This window comes from Nannospalax galili, unplaced genomic scaffold, assembly GCF_000622305.1.
Source record: "Nannospalax galili isolate Female #2095 unplaced genomic scaffold, S.galili_v1.0 scaffold505, whole genome shotgun sequence".
Taxonomy (NCBI): Eukaryota; Metazoa; Chordata; class Mammalia; order Rodentia; family Spalacidae; genus Nannospalax; species Nannospalax galili.
Window position 1 is genome coordinate 327029 of NW_008352327.1, and position 21122 is coordinate 348150.

General features: G+C 37.7%; 1 protein-coding gene across 1 annotated transcript in view; it reads left to right on the top strand.

The window, feature by feature from the left end:
- The window catches only part of Dnah12 (dynein axonemal heavy chain 12), a 218243-nt gene that overhangs the window by 52767 nt on the left and 144354 nt on the right, over positions 1–21122 (top strand). The window contains exons 18-27 of the mRNA XM_017802268.2: positions 95–280; positions 1199–1399; positions 5849–6043; positions 8756–8877; positions 8973–9255; positions 16005–16124; positions 16425–16581; positions 16945–17117; positions 19903–20055; positions 20337–20576. Coding sequence (XP_017657757.1) covers positions 95–280; positions 1199–1399; positions 5849–6043; positions 8756–8877; positions 8973–9255; positions 16005–16124; positions 16425–16581; positions 16945–17117; positions 19903–20055; positions 20337–20576 — 1830 coding nt within the window. The remainder of the gene's footprint in view (positions 1–94; positions 281–1198; positions 1400–5848; positions 6044–8755; positions 8878–8972; positions 9256–16004; positions 16125–16424; positions 16582–16944; positions 17118–19902; positions 20056–20336; positions 20577–21122) is intronic.

The following is a 21122-nucleotide window of genomic DNA, read 5'->3' on the forward strand; positions in this document are numbered from 1 at the left end:
ATTTGAAGAAGTAAAATCTTATTATCAGGCTTCATTTATAGAATTCATGTGTGTGGAAGCCAAATGACATTATTGTTTGTATTTCCACCCTTAGGATTACATCCCTACTGTGTCTATTCTATGCAATCCAGGAATGAGAGCTCGTCACTGGAAACAGATGTCAGAAATTGTGGGCTATGACTTGACTCCAGACTCTGGAACTACACTGAGAAAAGTTTTAAAATTGAAACTTGCACCATATTTAGAACAATTTGAAGTGATAAGTGCAGGTGCAAGCAAGGTGAACATAAAGATGAACTGAAATTATTTTTTTTCCTTTGGCTTTTGAGGTAGGGTCTCTCTATTCCCTAGTGGGCTTGGAACTTATTATATAGATGAGGCTGGCCTCTATTTCACGGAGATCTGTCTACCTCTGCTTCCCAAGTACTAGAATTAAAGGTGTGTGCTACCACACCTGACTTGAACTGAAATTCTTTACTTGATAAGTTTGTTCTCTAATAACCATGGTTTTTGTTGTGGCTTCATGTGTACATTATAGGATAGCAGTGGGAAGAGATAGGGAGGGGAAAATGATAGATCACTTTGTGGAATAAATACATGCTTGCTTCTCTGAAATATGGACAGAAATTGCACCTTTGAGCTCTTCCTAATTCTGTCACATCTGGTACAGTTCAATGATACACTAGTATTGATGCGTGGTTGTTCCATTAAAAATCCTCGATAGATGTGTGTGTGGTGTGTGTGTGTGTGTGTGTGTGTGTGTGTGTGTGTGTGTGCGTGTGTGTGTGTGTGTGTGTCTGTTACAACAGAATAAGTATAGGCCTTGAGAGAGGTTCTTGGAACACATAGAATACCTCAGACTAGAGGCTACCTACAGAAAGGCCATTTCAGAGAAAGTCTAGAAGGTATTTTATTCTCCTGTCCATTTTACACTGAAAGAATGAGTTTTCATAGCCAATTAACTTTTTAAAATTTTTCATTCTTCTTAGAAAAAACGTAAGTTGTTTTTAAAAAGACTTTATACATGCATGCTTGCGCGCGCGTATGCGCGCGCGCACACACACACACACACAGAATCACATCTCAAAAAATGATAGTATAATGTATGAAATCTTTATTGAATTACCCAGGAAAATTAAATAAAGTAGATAAGATTCTTTTTTCATCATCACATTCTCTCTCCATTTCTTCCTTTCAGGAATTTTCCTTAGAGAGAGCCATGCATGCAATGATAGCAGCATGGAATGATACTGCTTTTCATATAAGTCTGTACCGTGATACTGGAGTCTATATTCTTTCTTCAGTGGATGAGATTCAGACAATCCTGGATGATCAAATTATAAAAACTCAGACAATGAGGGGCTCACCTTTTATCAAACCATTTGAAAATGAGATCAAGGTATGTTAAATACTGTAAGCTCCTGGTCATTCATAGACTTTTCCACCTTATGTGGCTGGAGGGATGCCTTAGTGGTTAAGAGCACTGGCTGCTGTTGTAGAGGACCTGGAGTTTGGTTCCCAGCACCCACATGGCAGCTAACAACTGTCCATAACTCCAGTTATGGGCAGGGGATCTGGCATCCTCTTCTGACATCATGGGCATTGCACACATGTAGTGCATTTTGTAGTGTAAAATCTTCATGCACTTAAAAATAAACAAATGAAATTTTAAATTTTTTCGATTTTACTGCATATATGCTGTCATAGAAATAGATCTATTTGTTGACTGGGTTTTTTGGGGGGGTCTTTCTGAGACAGGCTCCCTGTAGCCCCAGCTGGTCTGGAGCTTACTATGTAGACCAGGATGGCCTTGAACTCACAAAGATCTGCCTGCCTCTGCATCCTGAGTGCTGGAATTAAAGGCATGCACCACCATACCTGGATGTTGATCAGTTTTTAAAATGTTTATTCAAGTTATAGAACCAAGCCTTGATATTTTATCTGGTAAAATACAGAAACACATATTTGAAGATAAATATAGAATAGATCTGAGATATTAACTAATAAATTTGAGAAGAAAAGCCCCCCCTTTTTTTAAACCTTCTCCAATGACAGTGATAGACTTGGAAAGAGGGCAGCTTCTCTCTCATCTCCTTTCCCTTTTCCTTCTTTTCTTTCTCCTTGTCATTCTTTTTGAGACAGGGTCTTACTCTGTAGCTCAGGCTATCCTTGAGCTTACTATATAGGCCAGGCTGGCCTAACACTGGTGATGATTCTCATGCTTCAGCTTCTGAATGCTTAAATCACAGGCACAAGCCACCATGCTTTGCTCAGTGTTTCTGTCCTCCCTCCCTCTTTCCCTCCTTGCTTTCCTTGTAATGGAGATTGAACCTAGGACCTCACACATGGTAAGTGCTCACTCTACCACTGACAGAAGTAATTTTCATAGTAAATGACTTTTAGAACTTCATTCTTAGGAATTTTTAAATACAGCTAATTTCTAATTTTAGAAATCCTAGACCATATATCATGCTGAATCCTTGTAGTTAAGTTCTGTATATCACTATTTAATTATTTATTTGTGAACAACTAGCTTGAAGATAATTGAGAGTAATTAATGAATTATTCTCCACTTGAGAAAAACAAATGATATTTGAAACTAAGTTTATTTTATATATTTGTAGTTATATGGGCAACTACAGAAAGCATGTAAATTATGATAATAGTTTCATAGTACAACCAAGCCCAGTGATTTTGCCCCTGGGTGAGTACAAAGCTAATAAGCACAAGCAAGAAATAAAAGAGTGAAGAAAGGGTAAGAACTTGTGTACAGTAAGGGAAGCACTGAAGCTAACTTCCAGAACATTTAACAAAGGAAGCAGGGGAATTTGATGGGGAATGATGACATTTATACATTGTCATATTGGAAAGGCTTATCCACTAACATAGAGGTAGGCATGTAGGCTCATTCTGGACATGTACAATTAGATTGTGGTGACCACACTTGTAGTCTTGGTACTCAGGAGACTGAGGCAGGAGAATCATCATATGTTCTAGTCTAGCTGGAGCTATATAATGAGCTTGAGGCCAGCCTGAGTTATATGACAAGACACTGTCCCCCCCAAAGTAAGTAAATAAATAAAAAGATCATGCTTTTCAATACATCGCATGTCCAAAGGTGTAGACAGGAATGCCCCTAGGTATTATAATGAGCAAAGATTTTCTATGTCACCTAGAAGAGGACCTGGAAACAAAGAACCAGCTTGAAGGGATATTAGCAGTCAGAAGCTCTATCCCCCAACCTTTACATTCCTATTGGGTAGCTAACAGTAAATAATATCAAAATTCTAAGTGGGGACTGTGTACATGGGGGAAGAAATTAATAACTGGATTATTTTCCCAGAGCTGATTGATGTTAACTATGCCAGGCACTGATCTAGGGGTTTTATATTTATTAACTGATTAATCCCCACAACAGACCTTCATGGTAGGTGTGCTAGATAGCTATAGTGTCAACACACCTGGGTTGAGGGAGCCTCAGTTGGGGAATTGCCTCCATTGGACTGGCCTGTGGCCATGTCTGTGGGGTATTTTCTTGATTGTTGAGTGATGTAGAGTGATGCAGGAGGCCCCAGCCCACTGTGGGCAGTGCAACCCATAGGTAGGTGGTTCTGTATTGTATAAGACAGCAGACTGAGCGGGTTACAGGAACAAGCCACTAAGCAACATTCCTCCATGGCCTGTGCTCCAGCCCCTGCTCTGAGTTCCTACCTTGGGCTCCCTGATGAATTGTGACCCAAGAGATATAAGCCAAATAAACCCTTTCCTCCCCAAGTTGGTATTAGAGTGTTTTGTCACAGCATTTGAAATCGAACTAAAACAGTAGGTATTGTTGTAATCTGTGTAAATAGGTAAACACAATAAATAATTTGCCCAAGTTCACTCAGCTAATAAATGACAGAGCTGAGATCCAAACCAAGGCCCCTTTTTTAACTCAGCTATAATTTTTATTTCTAATTGACAATAACTATGTATTTATGTGGTATGTTTTAATGTTTTGATATAGTATTTACAATGTGCAATACATAACTAGCACTTTATAGAATATCTTGGCTCCCATTATTTGGAGATAACAGTTGTAATCTTGAAAGAGGACATAAGGTTGGACATACCCCCATAAATCAGGCTAGCCTGGCCTTTCTTCTTAAGACAGTATATATTTTGTAGAAAATCCTTACTTGCTTAACAAGAGGAATTTAGAAGCTCTTTAAAATTTTTAAAAATTTATTTACTATTTTTAAATTTTATTAATTTTTATTTTATGTGTATGAGTATATTGCCTGTATATAGGTAGGTGTACCACCTGTATCGTGCAATGCCCATGAAGGTCAGAAGAGGGTGTTGGATCCCTTGGAACTGAAGTTAGGACAGTTGTTAGCTGCCATGTGGGTGCTAGGAATTGAACCTGGGTCCTCTACAAGAGCAAACAGTGCTCTTAACCGCTGAGCCATCTCTCCAGCCTTAGAAGCTCTTTTTTAAAGATTTTATTTTTATTTTCAATTATATGTGTGGCTATGTGCACTTGAGTGCAGGTGCCTGCAGAAGCCAGAGGCATTGAATCCCCCAGGAGCTGAAGTTACAGGCAGTTGTGAGCCACTCAATGTGGTTTCTGGGAATTTAACTTGGGTCTTCTAGAAGAGTAGTAAGCTCTCTTAACCATTGAACCATCTCTCCAGTCCCCCTTTTTTAGTTTAAAAATAGATATTAAACTTCAAACCTAGGACCTAGGGCACATACCAAAGAACCAAAGAAAGACATTACATGAATAATGTTCAGCTAACATACTTCATGAACTTTAGGCAAAAAAGACTTATTTTACTTTGTTTTTAAAATTTAATTTCAAGTCTCTCCAAATTGTGTTGACATAGAGCAGGGTTCTTCAACTTGACACTATTCATATTTTGGACTGAAAAATTCTTTTTTTGAAACATGTATTATTGTTTGTGTTTTTATTGTGTGTTTTTGTTTCCATGTGTGTGCACATGAGTATGCCCCAATGCATTTGTAGAGATCTTAGGACAACTTGTAGAAGTTAGTTGTTTCCGTCTACCACATGGATCCTGGGTATCAAACTTAGGCTGTCAGTCTTAGTGGCAAGTGCCTTTACCCACTGAGCCATCTCACTGGCCTGGAGCTGAGTAATTCTTTGTTATAGGGATTATCCTGCATACTGTTGTACATTTAGCAGTATTTCTGGCCCCCATCCACTAGATACTAGTAGCATCCTCCTCTTTTTAAAAATATTTTATTATTTTTATTTTATGTGTATGCATGTATTGCCTGTGTGTGGGTAAGTGCACTCCTGTCATGCAATGCCTGTGGAGGACAGAAGAGGCTGTTGGATCCCCTGGAACTGGAATTATGGACAGTTGTTAGCTGCCATGTGGGTTCTGTGATTCAAACCCAGGTCTTCTGCAAGAACAACCAGTGTTCTTAACCGCTGAGCCATCTCTCCAGCACCACATCCTCCTCTTTTTAACTGTAATAAATAACATACCTCATGAAATATCTCCAGACACTCTGAACTATTACCTGGTATGGAAGACAAGATCACCCATAGCTGATAATCACTGGTGTTTAACAGAATATATTCTTTTAAGGTTTGAAGCTGTTCCCCCGGAGATTAAGAAATTGATTTAAATAACTTTACAATCACTTTCAATGTGAGTTCCAACAATAAAGGAAAATCCAAGGGTTTATCCAAGCCTATATGTGACAAGCATAAGTGACCTTAAGCCATAATTTTTGTATTGCTATTGAAAGAACAATTTTTAAAAAATGTTTTCTTGTTATAATTTATAGCTGTTCTTTAAAAACTAGAATTTAATGCCATATGCTTTTTATTAAGGCCTGGGAGGACCGTCTGATTCGAATACAGGAAACTATTGATGAATGGTTAAAAGTGCAAGCTCAATGGCTGTACTTAGAGCCCATCTTTTGTTCTGAGGACATCATGCAGCAGATGCCAGAGGAAGGCCGTCAGTTTCAAACAGTAGACAGACACTGGAGGGATATCATGAAGTTTTGTGCCAAAGACCCAAAGGTAAAGTGTTTCTTTTCTATTTTATAGTAAGTGAACCTTTATTTTAGGGTCTGAAAAGATTTAACTTTTTTTCTGATTGTAAGAATAAAACATACTCAGCTGGAGAGATGGCTCAGTGGTTAAGAATACTGGTTGCTCTTACAGAGGACCCAGATTCAGTTCCCATGGTGGCTAACAAACTGTCCATAACTCAAGTTCTAGAGGATCTGATGACCCCTTCTGACATCCCTGAGCTTTGCATGACATGGGTACACTTACATACATGTAGGCAATATAGTCACACACATAAAATTTAAAAAAAATTTAAAGAATAAGACTTCATTGACTACAAACTGGAATGTTCAGAAAAATCTAAGTTCAGAAGTATTAAAATTTATCTTTCAATTCATAAAAATCCCACTTATAACTCATTTATACATAGTGGAACTACTTCAAATGTACATTCAATTCACATGACTTGTACTATATACAACCACTGTTCTCCTCCTCACAAAATAAATAGATAATTTATTATTTTTGTGTTATGAGTGTATTGCCTGCATGTGTGTAAGTGCATTCATGTCATGCAGTGCCCACAGAGATCAGAAGAGGGCATCAGATCCCCTGGAGCTGGAGTTACAGATGATTGTCAACTGCCATATGGGTGCTGGGAATTGAACCCAGGTCCTCTGCAATAGCAGCCAATGCTCTTAATCATTGAACCATCTCTCCAGCCCTCATAGATTTTTTTTTTAAGACAGAGAAGGGAGAGGAGAATATATAATCAGTGCAAGTGGTTCTATAATTGCTTAGAAGTAATGGGGAAAAAAGAATCTACTCTCACTTGTTCCAATTCCTATGTGTCTCTCCTACATTTTGTCCCATGAGATTCTAATGTTGAAAGACAATGTATATTATATACATGTAATAGATATAACTGTAGCTATGCACCTGATTTATAAATGTTGTAGTCACCTTAAAAATAACAATTTTTTCTAATGCTGAGTGAAAATTCAAATAAGTGTTAGACTTATTGAGAGTCAATAATGTACAGAAATTTATGCTTTTCAAAGATTTTTATCTTATCTATTGGCTTTGGAAACTTTTTGGTACATGATTTCTTATAGATCAGAGGGCATCATATTTTTCTGTGAACAACCAGTTCACAAATATTTTAGATTTTGCGAGGAGGCACGTAGTCTATTTTGCAATGGTCACTTCTGCTGTCATTGTAGTGAGAAAGCATCCAGAAATAATATGTAAATGAATTATTATGTCTCTGCCATAGTAAACCTTTGCTTATAGACACTGGTAATGGTGTCCTTTATGCTATGAAATGCTATTATTTGCATTTTTATTGTTTTGAGACAAAGTCTTAGCCCAAGTTGGTTCAATCTCTCTGTGTAGCTGGGGATGACCTTGAACTTCTGATCTTCATGCCTCCACCTCTGGAATGCTGGGATTGCAGCTCTATGCCAGCATATCCACTTTATGTATAGTGCTAGGCATAGAATCCTACACATGCTGCCAACTAAGCTGCTTCCATAGCCCTCTTTAATTTTTTTAATCTTCTAACGGTATAAAAATATTCTTAGCATGAGGGCCATACAAAACTAGTTGCTGTCTATATTTGGCCAGTGAGATGTAGTTTGCCAAGATCTGCTGTAGATTAGGTTTATAGTTCACAGTTGTAAAAAATAAAATTAAATCAGACACCAGCCTAACAAAACTATTCCCATACCATTCAAAAGAATACAGCGGAGGGCCTGGGAAGATAGCTCAGTGGTTAAAAAGACATGCTGCCCTTGCAGAAGACTCAAGTTCAATTCCCAGCGCCCATGTGGGATAGCTCACAACTGCCTGTATCCTGAACCCCAGGGAAATGCAATGCCTCGGCCTCTGCAGGCACTGCACTCATGTGCACAAACCTATACTCAGATGCGTACGTGCGTGTGCGTGTGCGTGCACACACACAAACATAATTAAAAATTTATACATCTTTAAAGTAATATAGGAAAGATGAAAATGTACATGACAATCATATCTTAATTTGTAACTACTGTCCTTGGATTTGAGTATTTATGATTTAATAAATTTTCATATTTTTACATTATAAAAGAAATTTCAGAACTGAGGTTGTGGTACATACCTGCAGTCCCAGCACTTGGGGGTCTGGAGAATGAAGAAGCTTGCAAGTCCATGGTTAGCCCGGGCTGCATAATGAGACCCATCTCAGAAAAGGGGGGGAAATATTTCACTACTCCTAACTTCATAAAGTTTTAAAATTTTTTAATTTTATTTTTGTTTTCTGTGTATATGAATTTTTGCCTGCACCTGTGTCAGGCAATGCCTGTGGAGGCCAGAAGAGGGTATTGAATCCCCTGGAATGGGAGAAGGAAGGTTGTTAGCCCCCATGTGGGTGCTGGAAATCAAATTTGGGTCCTTTCCAAGAGCAGCCAGTACTCTTAACTACTGAGCCATCTATCCAGCCCCCAGTTAAAAATTTTTTTTTCTCAAGACAAGGTCTTCCTATGTTGCTCAGACTGGCCTGGAACTCTATGTAGACTAGGCTGGCCTCAAACTCAGAGATCCAGCTGTCTCTGCTTCTAAGTGCTGGGATTAAAGGTGTGCACCATCATGCACAGCTAAATTTTAACATTTTTGACATAGGATGTCGATTAATATTTATGTCTTATAACAGTATGTGTTTTTATATGAACTTGTTTCTTTTAGGTTCTCGTTGCTACTTCTTTAACAGGTTTATTGGAAAAATTGCAGAATTGCAATGAGCTTTTAGAGAAAATTATGAAAGGGCTGAATGCATATCTTGAAAAGAAACGTCTTTTCTTCCCTCGGTATGATGGATAATCAATTGTGCTATGATTTAGAGCATTTTCTTATGTGTGATGAGTTATCACTAAAACTTTTTTATTTGCACATTTTTCTCTAGTTTTTTCTTCTTATCTAATGAAGAAATGTTAGAGATTCTGTCAGAGACCAAAGATCCACTCAGAGTTCAGCCACATTTAAAAAAATGCTTTGAGGGCATTGCTAAATTGGAATTCCTTCCTAATCTGGACATTAAGGCCATGTATAGCTCTGAGGGTGAGCGAGTAGAGCTGATTGCACTTATTTCCACAGCTGCAGCACGAGGTGCTGTAGAAAAATGGCTCATTCAAGTAGAAGATCTAATGCTCCAAAGTATTCATGATGTGATTGCTGCATCCAGGCTGGTATGTTTCCTAGGATTTTGCATGTACTCTGTACTCTACAAATGCTGTTTTGTTTGTTTCTTTGGTGAGTCAATGAGTTGACTGGGGCTATTCACAGTAGCATGAGTGAAGAAGTGCTGTGTTTTAGGAAATTTTGAATGGGATCAGTAAATTAAAGTTTAAAGTTCTTATTATTTTAAACATTATTTTTTATTTTCTTCTTTGTTTCTGACATTATTAGTAAAAATTGATAATAATAATATATTATTAAATGTTATAAGATAAAAAAGGTATTACACAAGAGAATAAAGGTTATGTTAATCTAAAATGGTAGAGGGTCCAGCAGAAGGATATGAGGAAGTGATGCTGAGACCAAGATAAGGTAAGCTGAAAATGACATAAAGGGCAAGTTAAAAAGCATGTACATATCTTGTGTAAAGGCTCTGCAATCAGAAAGATTCAGGGATTTGTGAGAATCGGTTAGAAAACAACTGTGTTTGAAACGGAGTGAATGAAATGGAAAATGAAGATAAATGAAGTTGTATGCTGGGTAGTTTTTGTCAACCTGACACAAATAAGAGTCACCTGGGAAGAAGGAACCTCAACTGAGGAATTTCCTCCATCATACTGGCTTGTGGCACATCTATGAGGCATTTTCTTAATTGTTAATTGGTGTAGAGTCCAGCCACTGTGGGCACTGCCATTCCTAGGCAGGTAAACCTGGGCTGTATAAGAAAGGTAGCTGAGCAAGCCAGGTGGAAACAACCCAGTAAGTCAGCATTCTTCCATGGTCTCTGCTTCAGTTCTTGCTTCCAGGTTCCTATCTTAAGTTTCTGCTCTAGCTTCCCTCTATGATAGATTGTAAAGTGTAAAATAAAATAAACCCTTTCCTCCCCAAGTTGGTTTTGGTCAGTATTTTATCATAGCAATAGAAAGGTAACTAGGACAACATGTAATGGAAGGTTAAAAGTATTTTAATCAGGGGAAGGTCATAATCTGCTTTATATTTTTATACCACTAATGCTACAGTATAAAGAATGAATTAGCAAATTATCAAAACAAAAAGGCAAATTAGAAGACCCTTGTATTAGCCCAGAGGAAAGATGATGTGGGTTCATTCTAGACAAGTGGGGAACATATGAAGCAAAGTAGACGGATTAGAAATTGTGGGCATGACTTTTATAAATGGTCATAATCTGAACTAATGACTTTTAATTAACCCCAGCAAAACCATATGTCTTGTGACCTTGGCAACCTGATCTCATTTCCTAGGTAACCTCAGTTTGGTACTCTACCCCAAAAGATAATGAATGAATGAATGAATGAATGGTTTGAGAATTGTCTTATCAAAGCACTGAAAGACATCACTCTTGTCCATTGGACACAGTGGAGATTAAGAAGGACATGTGATCTTGGCTGAAGAAGATATTCTAGAACTAAGGATGAAAAGGCCAGATGGTTTGTAAAGATTAGGGTGAAACCAAGCTTGTACTTCCCAATTGAAACTGGAAAATACATTTTGAATAAAATTATGGGTAGGACCAGACTTGGGACACAGTTCCAGTGACAGAGTTCCAGCAAACAGTTCCATCAGCACAGTTCCAGGAGGCAGGCTGTTCCAAGAGATCTCTAGGGGAACAAGAGTTCTCCAAGTTCGGGACCACTTTTAAAAATTATATTTAAGTGTCTGACTTTTATTTATTCATGTAATTTATTCATGTAATGTTGGCTTAGTAATTCCTTAAGAAATATATTTGTAGAGGTTGGAGAGATGGCTCAGTGGTTAAGAGCACTGGATATTCTTACAGAAGACCCACGTTCAAATTCCAGCACCCACATGGCAGCTAACAACTGTCTGTGACTCCAGTTCCAGGGGATTGGATGAGCTTTGTATGAAACAGATGCACTTACACACGTGCAGACAATACACTTATACATATAAAATAATAGTAATAATAATAAATAAATCAAAAAAATTTTCAAAGAAATATAAAATTTCAATAGGTCTTGAATTGGTTGTAGAGTACAAGAATGAGGAGGGGAAAGATATCAAGAATTTTTAAAAAAATATTTTATTTATTTTATGTGTCTGAGTATTATGCCTGTATGTGTGTACGTGCACCTGTGTTGTGCACTGTCTGCAGAGGTCAGAAGGTGATGGATTCTCCTGGAACTGGAGTTACGGACGATTGTTAGCCACCATGTGGGCGCTGGGAATCGAACCTGGGTCCTCTGAAAGAGCAGCCAGTGCTTTAAACTACTGAGTCATCTCTCCAGCCTGAATTTATTTTTTTTTAATTCTATTTTTATGTGTATGAGTGTTTTTGCTTGCATGTATGTAAGTGTACCATGTGCATACAATGCCTGCGGAGGTCAGAAAAGGGCACCGAATCCCCTTTTCTGGAGTTAAGGATGGTTGTTAGCCATCATGTGGGCACTGGGAATCAAACCTGGATCCTCTGCAAGAGCAGCCAGTGCTCTTAACCACTGAGCTATCTCTCCAACCCCTCAAGAATTACTTTAATATTTTTAATTTGAGCATATGGATAACATCTACTCTAGGGGAATGCCAGAAAGAGTAGCAGGTTTGTGGAGGCTTGTGTAGGAGCAAGAGTTTAATTTCAGAAATGTCAAAATTGAAATTTTGTTGGATGTAGTAGGTCACACCCGAACCTTAGCATTTGAGAAACTGAAACAGGTGGATTGCCAGGAGTTTGGGTCTAACCTGGGTTATATAGTTCCAGGCAGCCTGGACTACAAAGTAAAACCCTGCCTTAAGAAGCCAAAATAGGAACCACAGAGATGGATCATCCAGTAAAGGTTCTCACTGCCAAGGCTGATGATCTGAGTTTAATTCTTGGAATCTATATGGTGAAAGGAGAGAATTGACTTCTACCTCTGACCTCTAGGCATGCACTGTGACATATGCGCACCCCCCCAACAAATATTTTTTCTATTTTAATTGATTTTTTGTACATTTCATATACTGCATTTTAATTATATTTAAGCCCCCTCCCCTTTCTGCTTTTCCCATAGCCTCCCCACTAGATTTTATGCATTCTGTCATATATGTTAAAGCCTACTGAGTCAAGTTTTGTCCCCAAGTGCCCCTTGGTGTGAGTTCATCCACTGGGGCCTGGTCAACGTATCTAATGTCACTCCTTTAAAGAAGACCAGCTCTTGCTTACCCAGCAGTGATCAGTTGCCAATAGTCCCTCAGCTAAGGTTGGGGCTTCTTACTCATTTCCCCAGTTCTTTGTTGGTTTTTTATCTTGTTTGAGTTTACATGGGTCTTGTGCATGCTCTCACCATTGCTGTGATCTCATACGATCAAGTTCCCAGATGCCTGGAAAACTGTTTCCTTGTGATCATCCACCACCATTAGCTCTTACAGTCTTTCCACTTCCCCTTCCACAATGGTCTCTGAGTTCTGGGTGGCAGAAGTTTAGTATAGGAGTCCTATCCAGGGACACACAGTCTTCAGTCTCTTATTCTCTACATTTTAGACAGTTGTGGCTTTCTGATAATCACTATTTGTTGCATGAGGAAGCTTCACTAGTGAGAATTGAGAGATGCATTAATATTCTCTCTACCCCCTGTTCATTACGTTCCCCAAACCTTAGGTGTAGGGTTGCCTTGTAGATATGTCACTTAGGACTGGGCAATCTCACAAACACTTATTCTCTGCATTTGACCAGTTGTGGAAGTCTGTAATAGTCTCCATCTGTTGCAAAAATAAGTTTCTTTAGCGAATGGTGGGAAGTATACTTGTCAATAAATATAAGGTTATAGATTTTAGCATACAGTAAGAAATTACATTTGTCTAAAGATATGACAGACAGGTTTTTCTCTAGGATCTATGACTTCTCCAGTCATGTGTATTTGGCTATGTTTACAGTGCCATACATGAGTTCCCTCCCATTGAGCAGGCTTTAAGTCCAGTTAGATAGCTGTTGATTATTCCCAAGATAAAAGTGCCACTACTGCACCAATAAAAATAGTTTGCTGTGCCGGTCCTTGTGGTTATTAGGCTTTACAGCTGTGTAGGACCACTGATTGGTTTTCTCCTTTGCATCTTGCTTAATAGTCTCTGGTACTGTGAGGACTAGTCTTCAGAGTGCAGTCTTCCAGGTCAGTTCCAGCCCTATTGCTCCAAGTCTTGTCTGAAGTATGTCCTGTCTTCAGTGATAGGGTCTTATTTTCAAGTTCTGGGAGGAAATCAAGGACTGTGGCAATAGCCTGTGTTATTTTGGGAGTCTCCTGAACTACCCTGACCAACAACTGAAAGGAAGATTTCTCCTATCTGGCACTGTTTCTTGTAGCCTTCAGCTATACACTCATATATATCTATATATTATATGCATATTTTAGTAGGCTTTTGAACTAATACAATTCCCTCCGGTTTTTCACACCACCCAAGCATTATTTATCTCTCCTTTCTTGCTCCCTCTGTATAACCCTCCCCCTCCCTTCCCAGTTAAATACCCCCATTTTCCCCATTTCCTTCTTAAACAATATTTTTTTTTGGTCTTTTTGGCACAGGGTCTCCCTATAGTCTCAGCTAGCCTGGAACTCTCAATAAAATATTGAAATCCTACTTACATATATATAAACAGTTACTCCTTTTAACACTTTCTGATCTACAGGACAGTTCTTAAACGTGGATGTTAAGTCTATTTCACTTACTGCTTTTTATACTTCAGTACTTTAAAATTATAAACGAGGGTCTGGAGAGATGTGCTTTTTATACTTAAATACTTTAAAATTATAAACGAGGGTCTGGAGAGATGGCTCAGTGGTTAAGAGCACTGGCTCTTAACTTGTAGAGAACTCAGGTTTGATTCCCAGCACCCACATGGTGGATAACAACTGTTCTTAACTCTGGTTCCAGGGGATCCAACACCCTCTTCTGCCCTCTGTGGGCTCTGCATATGATGGGTATACTTACATATATGCAAGCAAGACAAACACATAAAATAAAAATAAGCAAATGAAAAATTTTTTTCAATTATAAATGAGATGAGCATTTATTAAAGAAAGACACAATAAATTTGAAAGAAATATAATGCCTAGATACTTCATGTACCTCACTAAATGCTAATCAAATGAACCTAACTTTAAATGTTTTATTCTGCCTTTAGAACCACAAAGGAGCAGCTGTGTAGTGATAGAGGAGTCTTTAAAGCCTTTGAAGCCTTATAGTCAGCTACTCTATGAGTGAGGTTACCTTTTTCTTTAAAGAGCCCTATGAAGCTTATCTTTCTATTATTGCAGTTGTTTTTGTTATTATTAATTGTGTGTATTAGGGAGGGTATATGCAAGTGAGTGCAGGTGCCTGTGTAGACCAGAGGTGTAAGATCACTTGGAGCTGGAGTTAAAGGCAGTTATGAGCCACCTGATATGGGTGCTGGGGACCAAACTCAAGTCCTCTGCAAGAGCAGTACATGTTCTTAACTGCTGAGTCATTTTTCTAGTCCCAAGCTTATCTTCTTGAGGTGGCTTTTCTGCTCAGCTTTAATATTTCTACAATTAAATCCTAACTTTTTTTCCTCCTTTCTCTATCTATGATTCCAAACAAACCAAAACACAAAGTCAACTATCAACATTGTCCATAAAGTATTATCTTCATCAGCATAGAAAATTTACCTGCTACATGCCTAGCTATCACCACTTTTCTTTAGAGCTTACGTCACTTTGTTATTTGCATTTATCTATAAATATTGTTAATAAGATACATTTTATAATAATATGTTTACATTTTTATATTTAGTATGTTGTATTAGAATACTTTTCATTAGTATCAATTTCCAAATTCATTCTATAGTGTTTTTTAATTTATAATTTATATTTGCAGTTACAAGTTATTATTTAAACAAGCTATTTTAAATGATTAAACCTTCTATCCAAAATATATTTGATGCTTTTGAAACATAATAGTAATAGATTAAAGCATATTTTAAATCCATATGCATAGGTGTTTGAATGTATCTAACAAATTTAATTATTGGTATATCCTGCTTAAAGTTTTTAGGAAACTTTTGGATAAATATTATAAGGGTTCTAACTACTATCCCAATTTTCTAATAGATTATATAGTCTGTGTCTTAGCTACTTTTCCTGTTGCTATGATAAAATAACCTGACATTAGTAACTTAAGGAAGGGCTTATTTTAGCCCACAGTTCAAGGTACAGTTCATCATGTGGGGAAGTCAAGGCAGCAACAGCTGGTCACATTGCACCCACAGTCAGGAAGAAGAAAGCAATGAGTGCCTGCTGTTGTTCAGCTAGCTTTCTTCATTTTATATGGCCCAGAATTCTTTGCCCAGGGAACGGTCCCACCCACAGTTAAGGTGGGGCTTCCTGCATCAGTTAACTTAATCAAGAATTCCCTGTAGGCATGCCCAGAGGCCTGTTTCCCAGGTGATTCTAGACTCTCTCAAGTTGATAATTAATACCAACCATCACAGTCTCTTTTTCAATTAAATCTTGACATCAATATGCATAATATCTTTGACTTTTTCATTCTTTTGTACGTGTATAAATTGTGTGTTAGGCATATTCCCTTTTTCACAGCCCTCCACCTCCCTCTATATAACTTTTAAAACAGTTTAATGAAACTTTTATATTTTCCTTATAATAGGATTGATATATACTGCTCATCAAAATCTTGACAACTAACCCAGCAAAGTAACATAAAAATTATTGTTAAATGTTTAGCTTTCTTTTCTCTTATAATCTTTTAAAGTGAGAAATTCACTTGAATTATTCAGGCATATCCAGAATCTGCAAGAAGAGACTGGGTTAGAGAGTGGCCTGGCCAGGTTGTTCTCTGTGTTTCTCAAATGTTCTGGACTTCTAAGACACAGGAAGTTATAAGTGGTGGAACAGAGGTAAACCATTGTTTGATTTTAAACAACAGCATTCTTTCTTTCATTCTATATTTCTTTGTTTGCTTGTCATTCTTAGCAAAGATAATATCACCTACAATTTCTATATGGAGCATTAAAATTATACAATTCTTTGAAAATTGGTTGTTTTTTTACTACACTTACACAAATTCACTCTATAATTCACCTAAATTTTGGGATAGATTATGAAGTACAGTTTTTTTCATAAATGAGAAAATATATAAAGTATGTATTTTGTGTTCTGTATCTATAACATGAATTAAATTGGTTTATTATTTGTAGGCATTAAAGAAGTACTACAAGGAACTCCAGTATCAACTAAATGATATTGTAGAGCTAGTAAGAGGAAAATTATCTAAACAGACCAGGATCACACTGGAGGCTTTGGTTACGATAGATGTCCATGCTAGAGATGTGGTTATGGACATGATTGAAATGGGTAGGTGACTTTTTCTTCATTATAAAATGTAAAATATTGATAGCTACTAAGAAACAAAGCCAAATTTTTCCTCAACAGATTTTCTTTTACCTAATTTTTTCTGCAATTTGGAAAGCATGAATTATTTTTAATATTTGTTGTTATAAAAGATTTCTTTTTTTGGTCTTTTTGATACAGGGTCTCCCTGTAGCCCCAGCTGTCCTGGAACTCACTATGTAGACCAGGCTGACCTTGAACTCACAGAGATCTGCCTGCCTCTGCCTCCTGAGTGCTGGGATTAAAGGCATGTGCCACCACTCCTGGCTTATAAAAGATTATTTTAAACATTATTTCCACTTAATGATTGTGTTTTATTCTTTCTAGGTGTCTCACAAGATACAGATTTCCAGTGGCTTGCTCAGCTTCGTTATTATTGGGAATATGAAAATGCTCGAGTTCATATCATTAATTGCAATGTAAAATATGCTTATGAATATCTTGGTAACTCACCTCGACTTGTCATAACTCCTCTAACTGACAGATGTTACAGAACCTTGGTATGTATTTAAATTATGTTATTCACACATTGACTGTTACTTTTGGTATAGTATCATATTAGCTATCCTTATTTATTTTTTAAAAAATTTACAGGGCTGGAGAGATGGCTTAGTGGTTAAGAGTACTAACTGTTCTTGCAGAGGACCTGAGTTCAATTTCCAGAACCCACACAGCAACTAACAAACATCTGTAACTCCAGTTCCAGGGTAAACCAAACACCCTTTTCTGACCTCTGTGGGCATTGCACACACAGGTGCACTTACATACATGCAGGCAATACACTCATACACATAAAATAAAAGCAATAATTTTTTTTAAAAAGCCACAGGGGATGGGGCTGGAGAGATGGCTCAGGACTTAAGAGCACTGGCTACTCTTGCAGAGGACCCGAGTTCAGATCCCAGAATCCACATGGTGGCAAACAGCCATCCTATCTTCAGGGGATCTGATGCTTTCTTCTAACCTCCTCGGCCATTGTACAACACAGGTGCACTTACATACATGCAGGCAATACACTCATACATGTGACATAAAAAATAGATAAAATATTTTATTAAAAAGCCACAGGAGAAAAAATAATTTTTTCTAAACTTACATTTATTTGTGTGTCTGTATATGGGAGTAGGGTCTGCACATGCCATCGTGCACATGTGGAAGTCAGAGGACAACTTGCGACATTCTCTCCTTCTACCATGTCTGTCTATGGAATTAAACTCAGGTTATTAGGTTTGGTATCAAGTGCCTTTACCAGCTTTCCCATCTTGCCAGCCCCTCTATTAACTGATCTCTTAATAGTCGAATGTACTGATCCCTTCCTAATACCAAAATCTCTTAAATTTTTTCTTATTTATTTATTTATTTTTTTTTTCTTTTTGAGACAGGGTCTCTCTGTAGCCCTAGCTGCCCTGGAACTCACTATGTAGACCAGGCTGGCCTTGAACTCACAGAGATCCACCTGCCTCTGCCTCCCAAGCGATGGGATTAAAGGTATGTGCTACCACGCCCGGCCCTTTATTATTATTCTTTATGTGTATAGATAATGCATGTGTCTAAGTATAGGTTGGACAACTTTCAGGAGTCAGTTCTCTCCTTCTATCATAGGTTACAGGCATCAGGTTTGTGTGGCAAGCACTTTTACCTGTTGAGCAATCTTTCTCCCTCAATTCTCATGTGAAATTATCATACTGAGAATTTACTTTTCAGTGGCCCCCTTTTTTTTAATCATACAAGAATGTTTGAATTCTATTATATGAAAGTCATAAGTCACTTCCATTGTAAATCACTAGAAAAATGAAGGTACTAGAGATATAAAGATAAAACCAGAACTTCAGAAAATAGTATCGGTTTTTACAGTGGAATGCTAGAGAGATGACAGGAAGATGAGGAAAACACATTTGGATCTTAGAACTCCAGATTACCCTGGATTAAGTAATCTATCCCCTGATTAGTAAAGAGAGATTTGGAAGTAGGGGTAGAACTGAGGTCTGTGCTTATGAGAAGTTATGAAGGCATAACTATGACTAAAACCCTGCAGATATGGCTGTCAGATAAAATACAGGACTTCGAGGTAAATCTGAATTTCAAATGAAAAACAAATATTTTCCCGTGTCAGTCAATGGTTGAGATACTTTCTGGGAAATGCATCCTTAGGCAATTGTGTCTCATACAAACATCACAGAATGTGTACTTGCAAAACTAGATGGAATGGTCTACACAGTGAGACTGTATGGGACATTTCATCTGTGTAACCTGTTAACATCGTTATGTGGTATGTTATGTAATTTTTTAGTGTGGCTAAGTATTGAAAGAGAAATACTAATAAATTGTTTTACTCGAAAGTTAAGTTTCATAAGCATTCTACATTTTTATTTGCTGAATCTGGCCAACCCAACCTGGGAATTGAGGAGGAGTGTGAAGAAACAGCAACCCATTTAATCCCATTTAATGCTAAGTAGGTTAAATTGTCAAGTGAGTCCTCTAGAAACAAAGATGAAATGAGGATTTTTTTTTTTTTTTTTTTGGTCTTTTTGAAGCAGGGTCTCCCTGTAGCCCCAGCTGGCCTGGAACTCACTATGTAGACCAGGCTGGCCTTGAACTCACAGAGATCCACCTGCCTCTGCCTCCCAAGTGCTGGGACTGCAGGCATGTGCCACCGCACCCAGCTTATAAGGATTCTTGTGTAAATGATTTATCAGGGAAAAGATTCAGATACTACTGAGTTTAACACTGATTAATAAGAAAGAAGGCCATATATATTAACTACAATAAAAGATAGAAAGCAACAATATCGACAGGAGAAGTAGAAAGCAGAGCTCTGGGAATGCAGAAAATAGAGAACACAGCAGGAGTAGAAGGCACAGGCAACAACAGGCCATACATGTCTTCCAAACATGGATCCTGCTTGTCCCACTCATTTTCAGGTGTTTACTCTCTTTGAAGCTAGTCATCTAGAAGGAATCATTATTATCTTTTACAAACATCTCCACATCTATTTTCAAGAGAAATAAATTCTGAATTAATTTCACTTCTTTGGAGGTAGGTTAAAGGGGAATAAGATACTTAAGTATTAGATGACAAGGAGATTTTTACATTTTACTTGCTATGGAGACCTTTTAAACTTTTTATTCATGCAGCTAGAAAGTTTTGTGCTAAAAAGTAGCTGAGTGTATAAGCTTAAATGGCTTCTCTGAAATAGGAATACATTCATTTGGTAAAGAGTTTAATCAGTGATTTTTTTCTCCCAGATGCTCCTAGATTTCTTCTTACGTGTATTTCTCTTTTCAGATAGGTGCCTTCTATTTAAACCTTGGAGGTGCTCCAGAGGGGCCAGCAGGCACAGGAAAAACTGAAACTACCAAGGACTTGGCTAAAGCTCTTGCTGTGCAGTGTGTGGTGTTCAACTGTTCAGATGGGCTAGATTACCTAGCAATGGGAAAGGTAGCTGGATTACTGAGTTGATAAGATCAACTGTTGCAGAATTATAGCTAGGGCTAACTGAGTAAATGGGCAAATTTGTGTTCAGTATTATTTGAATGTAGTTTAAGCATTACTTGAACTTTGGTTTTAGGAGTAAAGATATTGATAATATCCTTGGATCTTTTTATCAAACAATTTTTAATTTTGACTTAGAAGGTCAAATATCTGTTTGAATAAATGATGTCCTTTCCTAAAGAAAAAATTCACTTTTTTTTTTTGTGTGTGTGTGCGTGTTTCCTTAGTTCTTTAAAGGATTGGCCTCTTCAGGTGCTTGGGCTTGCTTTGATGAATTTAATCGAATTGAGTTGGAAGTATTGTCAGTGGCGGCTCAACAGATCCTTTGCATTCAGAGAGCCATTCAACAGAAGTTGGACGTGTTTGTTTTTGAAGGGACAGAACTTAAACTCAATCCAAACTGTTTTGTAGCTATTACCATGAATCCTGGCTATGCAGGACGTTCTGAATTGCCAGACAACCTTAAGGTAATATTTTTTTAAGAGTATAAGTTTGTTAATCAAAAATAATAGCATAATTTATTCAAAACATTACAAATTCTTCCACAAATTGCCATTTCTCTTTTATCTTTTCCATTTAAACAAAGAAAACCTCCCAAAACTTGTTTTTGTTTGGTGATACAAGGGATTGGATCCAGGACCTAATGCATACTAAACAAGCACTCAACCACTGAGCTACATCCCTAGGCTGCCTATTATTTTTATTTTGAGACAGTCTCATTAAGTTGCCTTGAACTTATGTAGCCCAGACAGGCCTTGAACTTGCAGCTCTGCTGCTTCAGTCTCCTGAGTAGCTGAGATTATGCATGTGTGCCACCATGCCCAGCTTTCAAAAGTCTGACCTCGATCTCACAGAGATCCATCTGCCTCTACCTCTGCCTCCCAAATGCTGGAATTAAAGGTGAGCATCACCACACCCAGCTCGTTTTCTTCCTTCCTTCCTTCCTCCCTCCCTTCCTTCCTTCCTTCCTTCCTTCCTTCCTTCCTTCCTTCCTTCCTTCCTTCCTTTCTTTC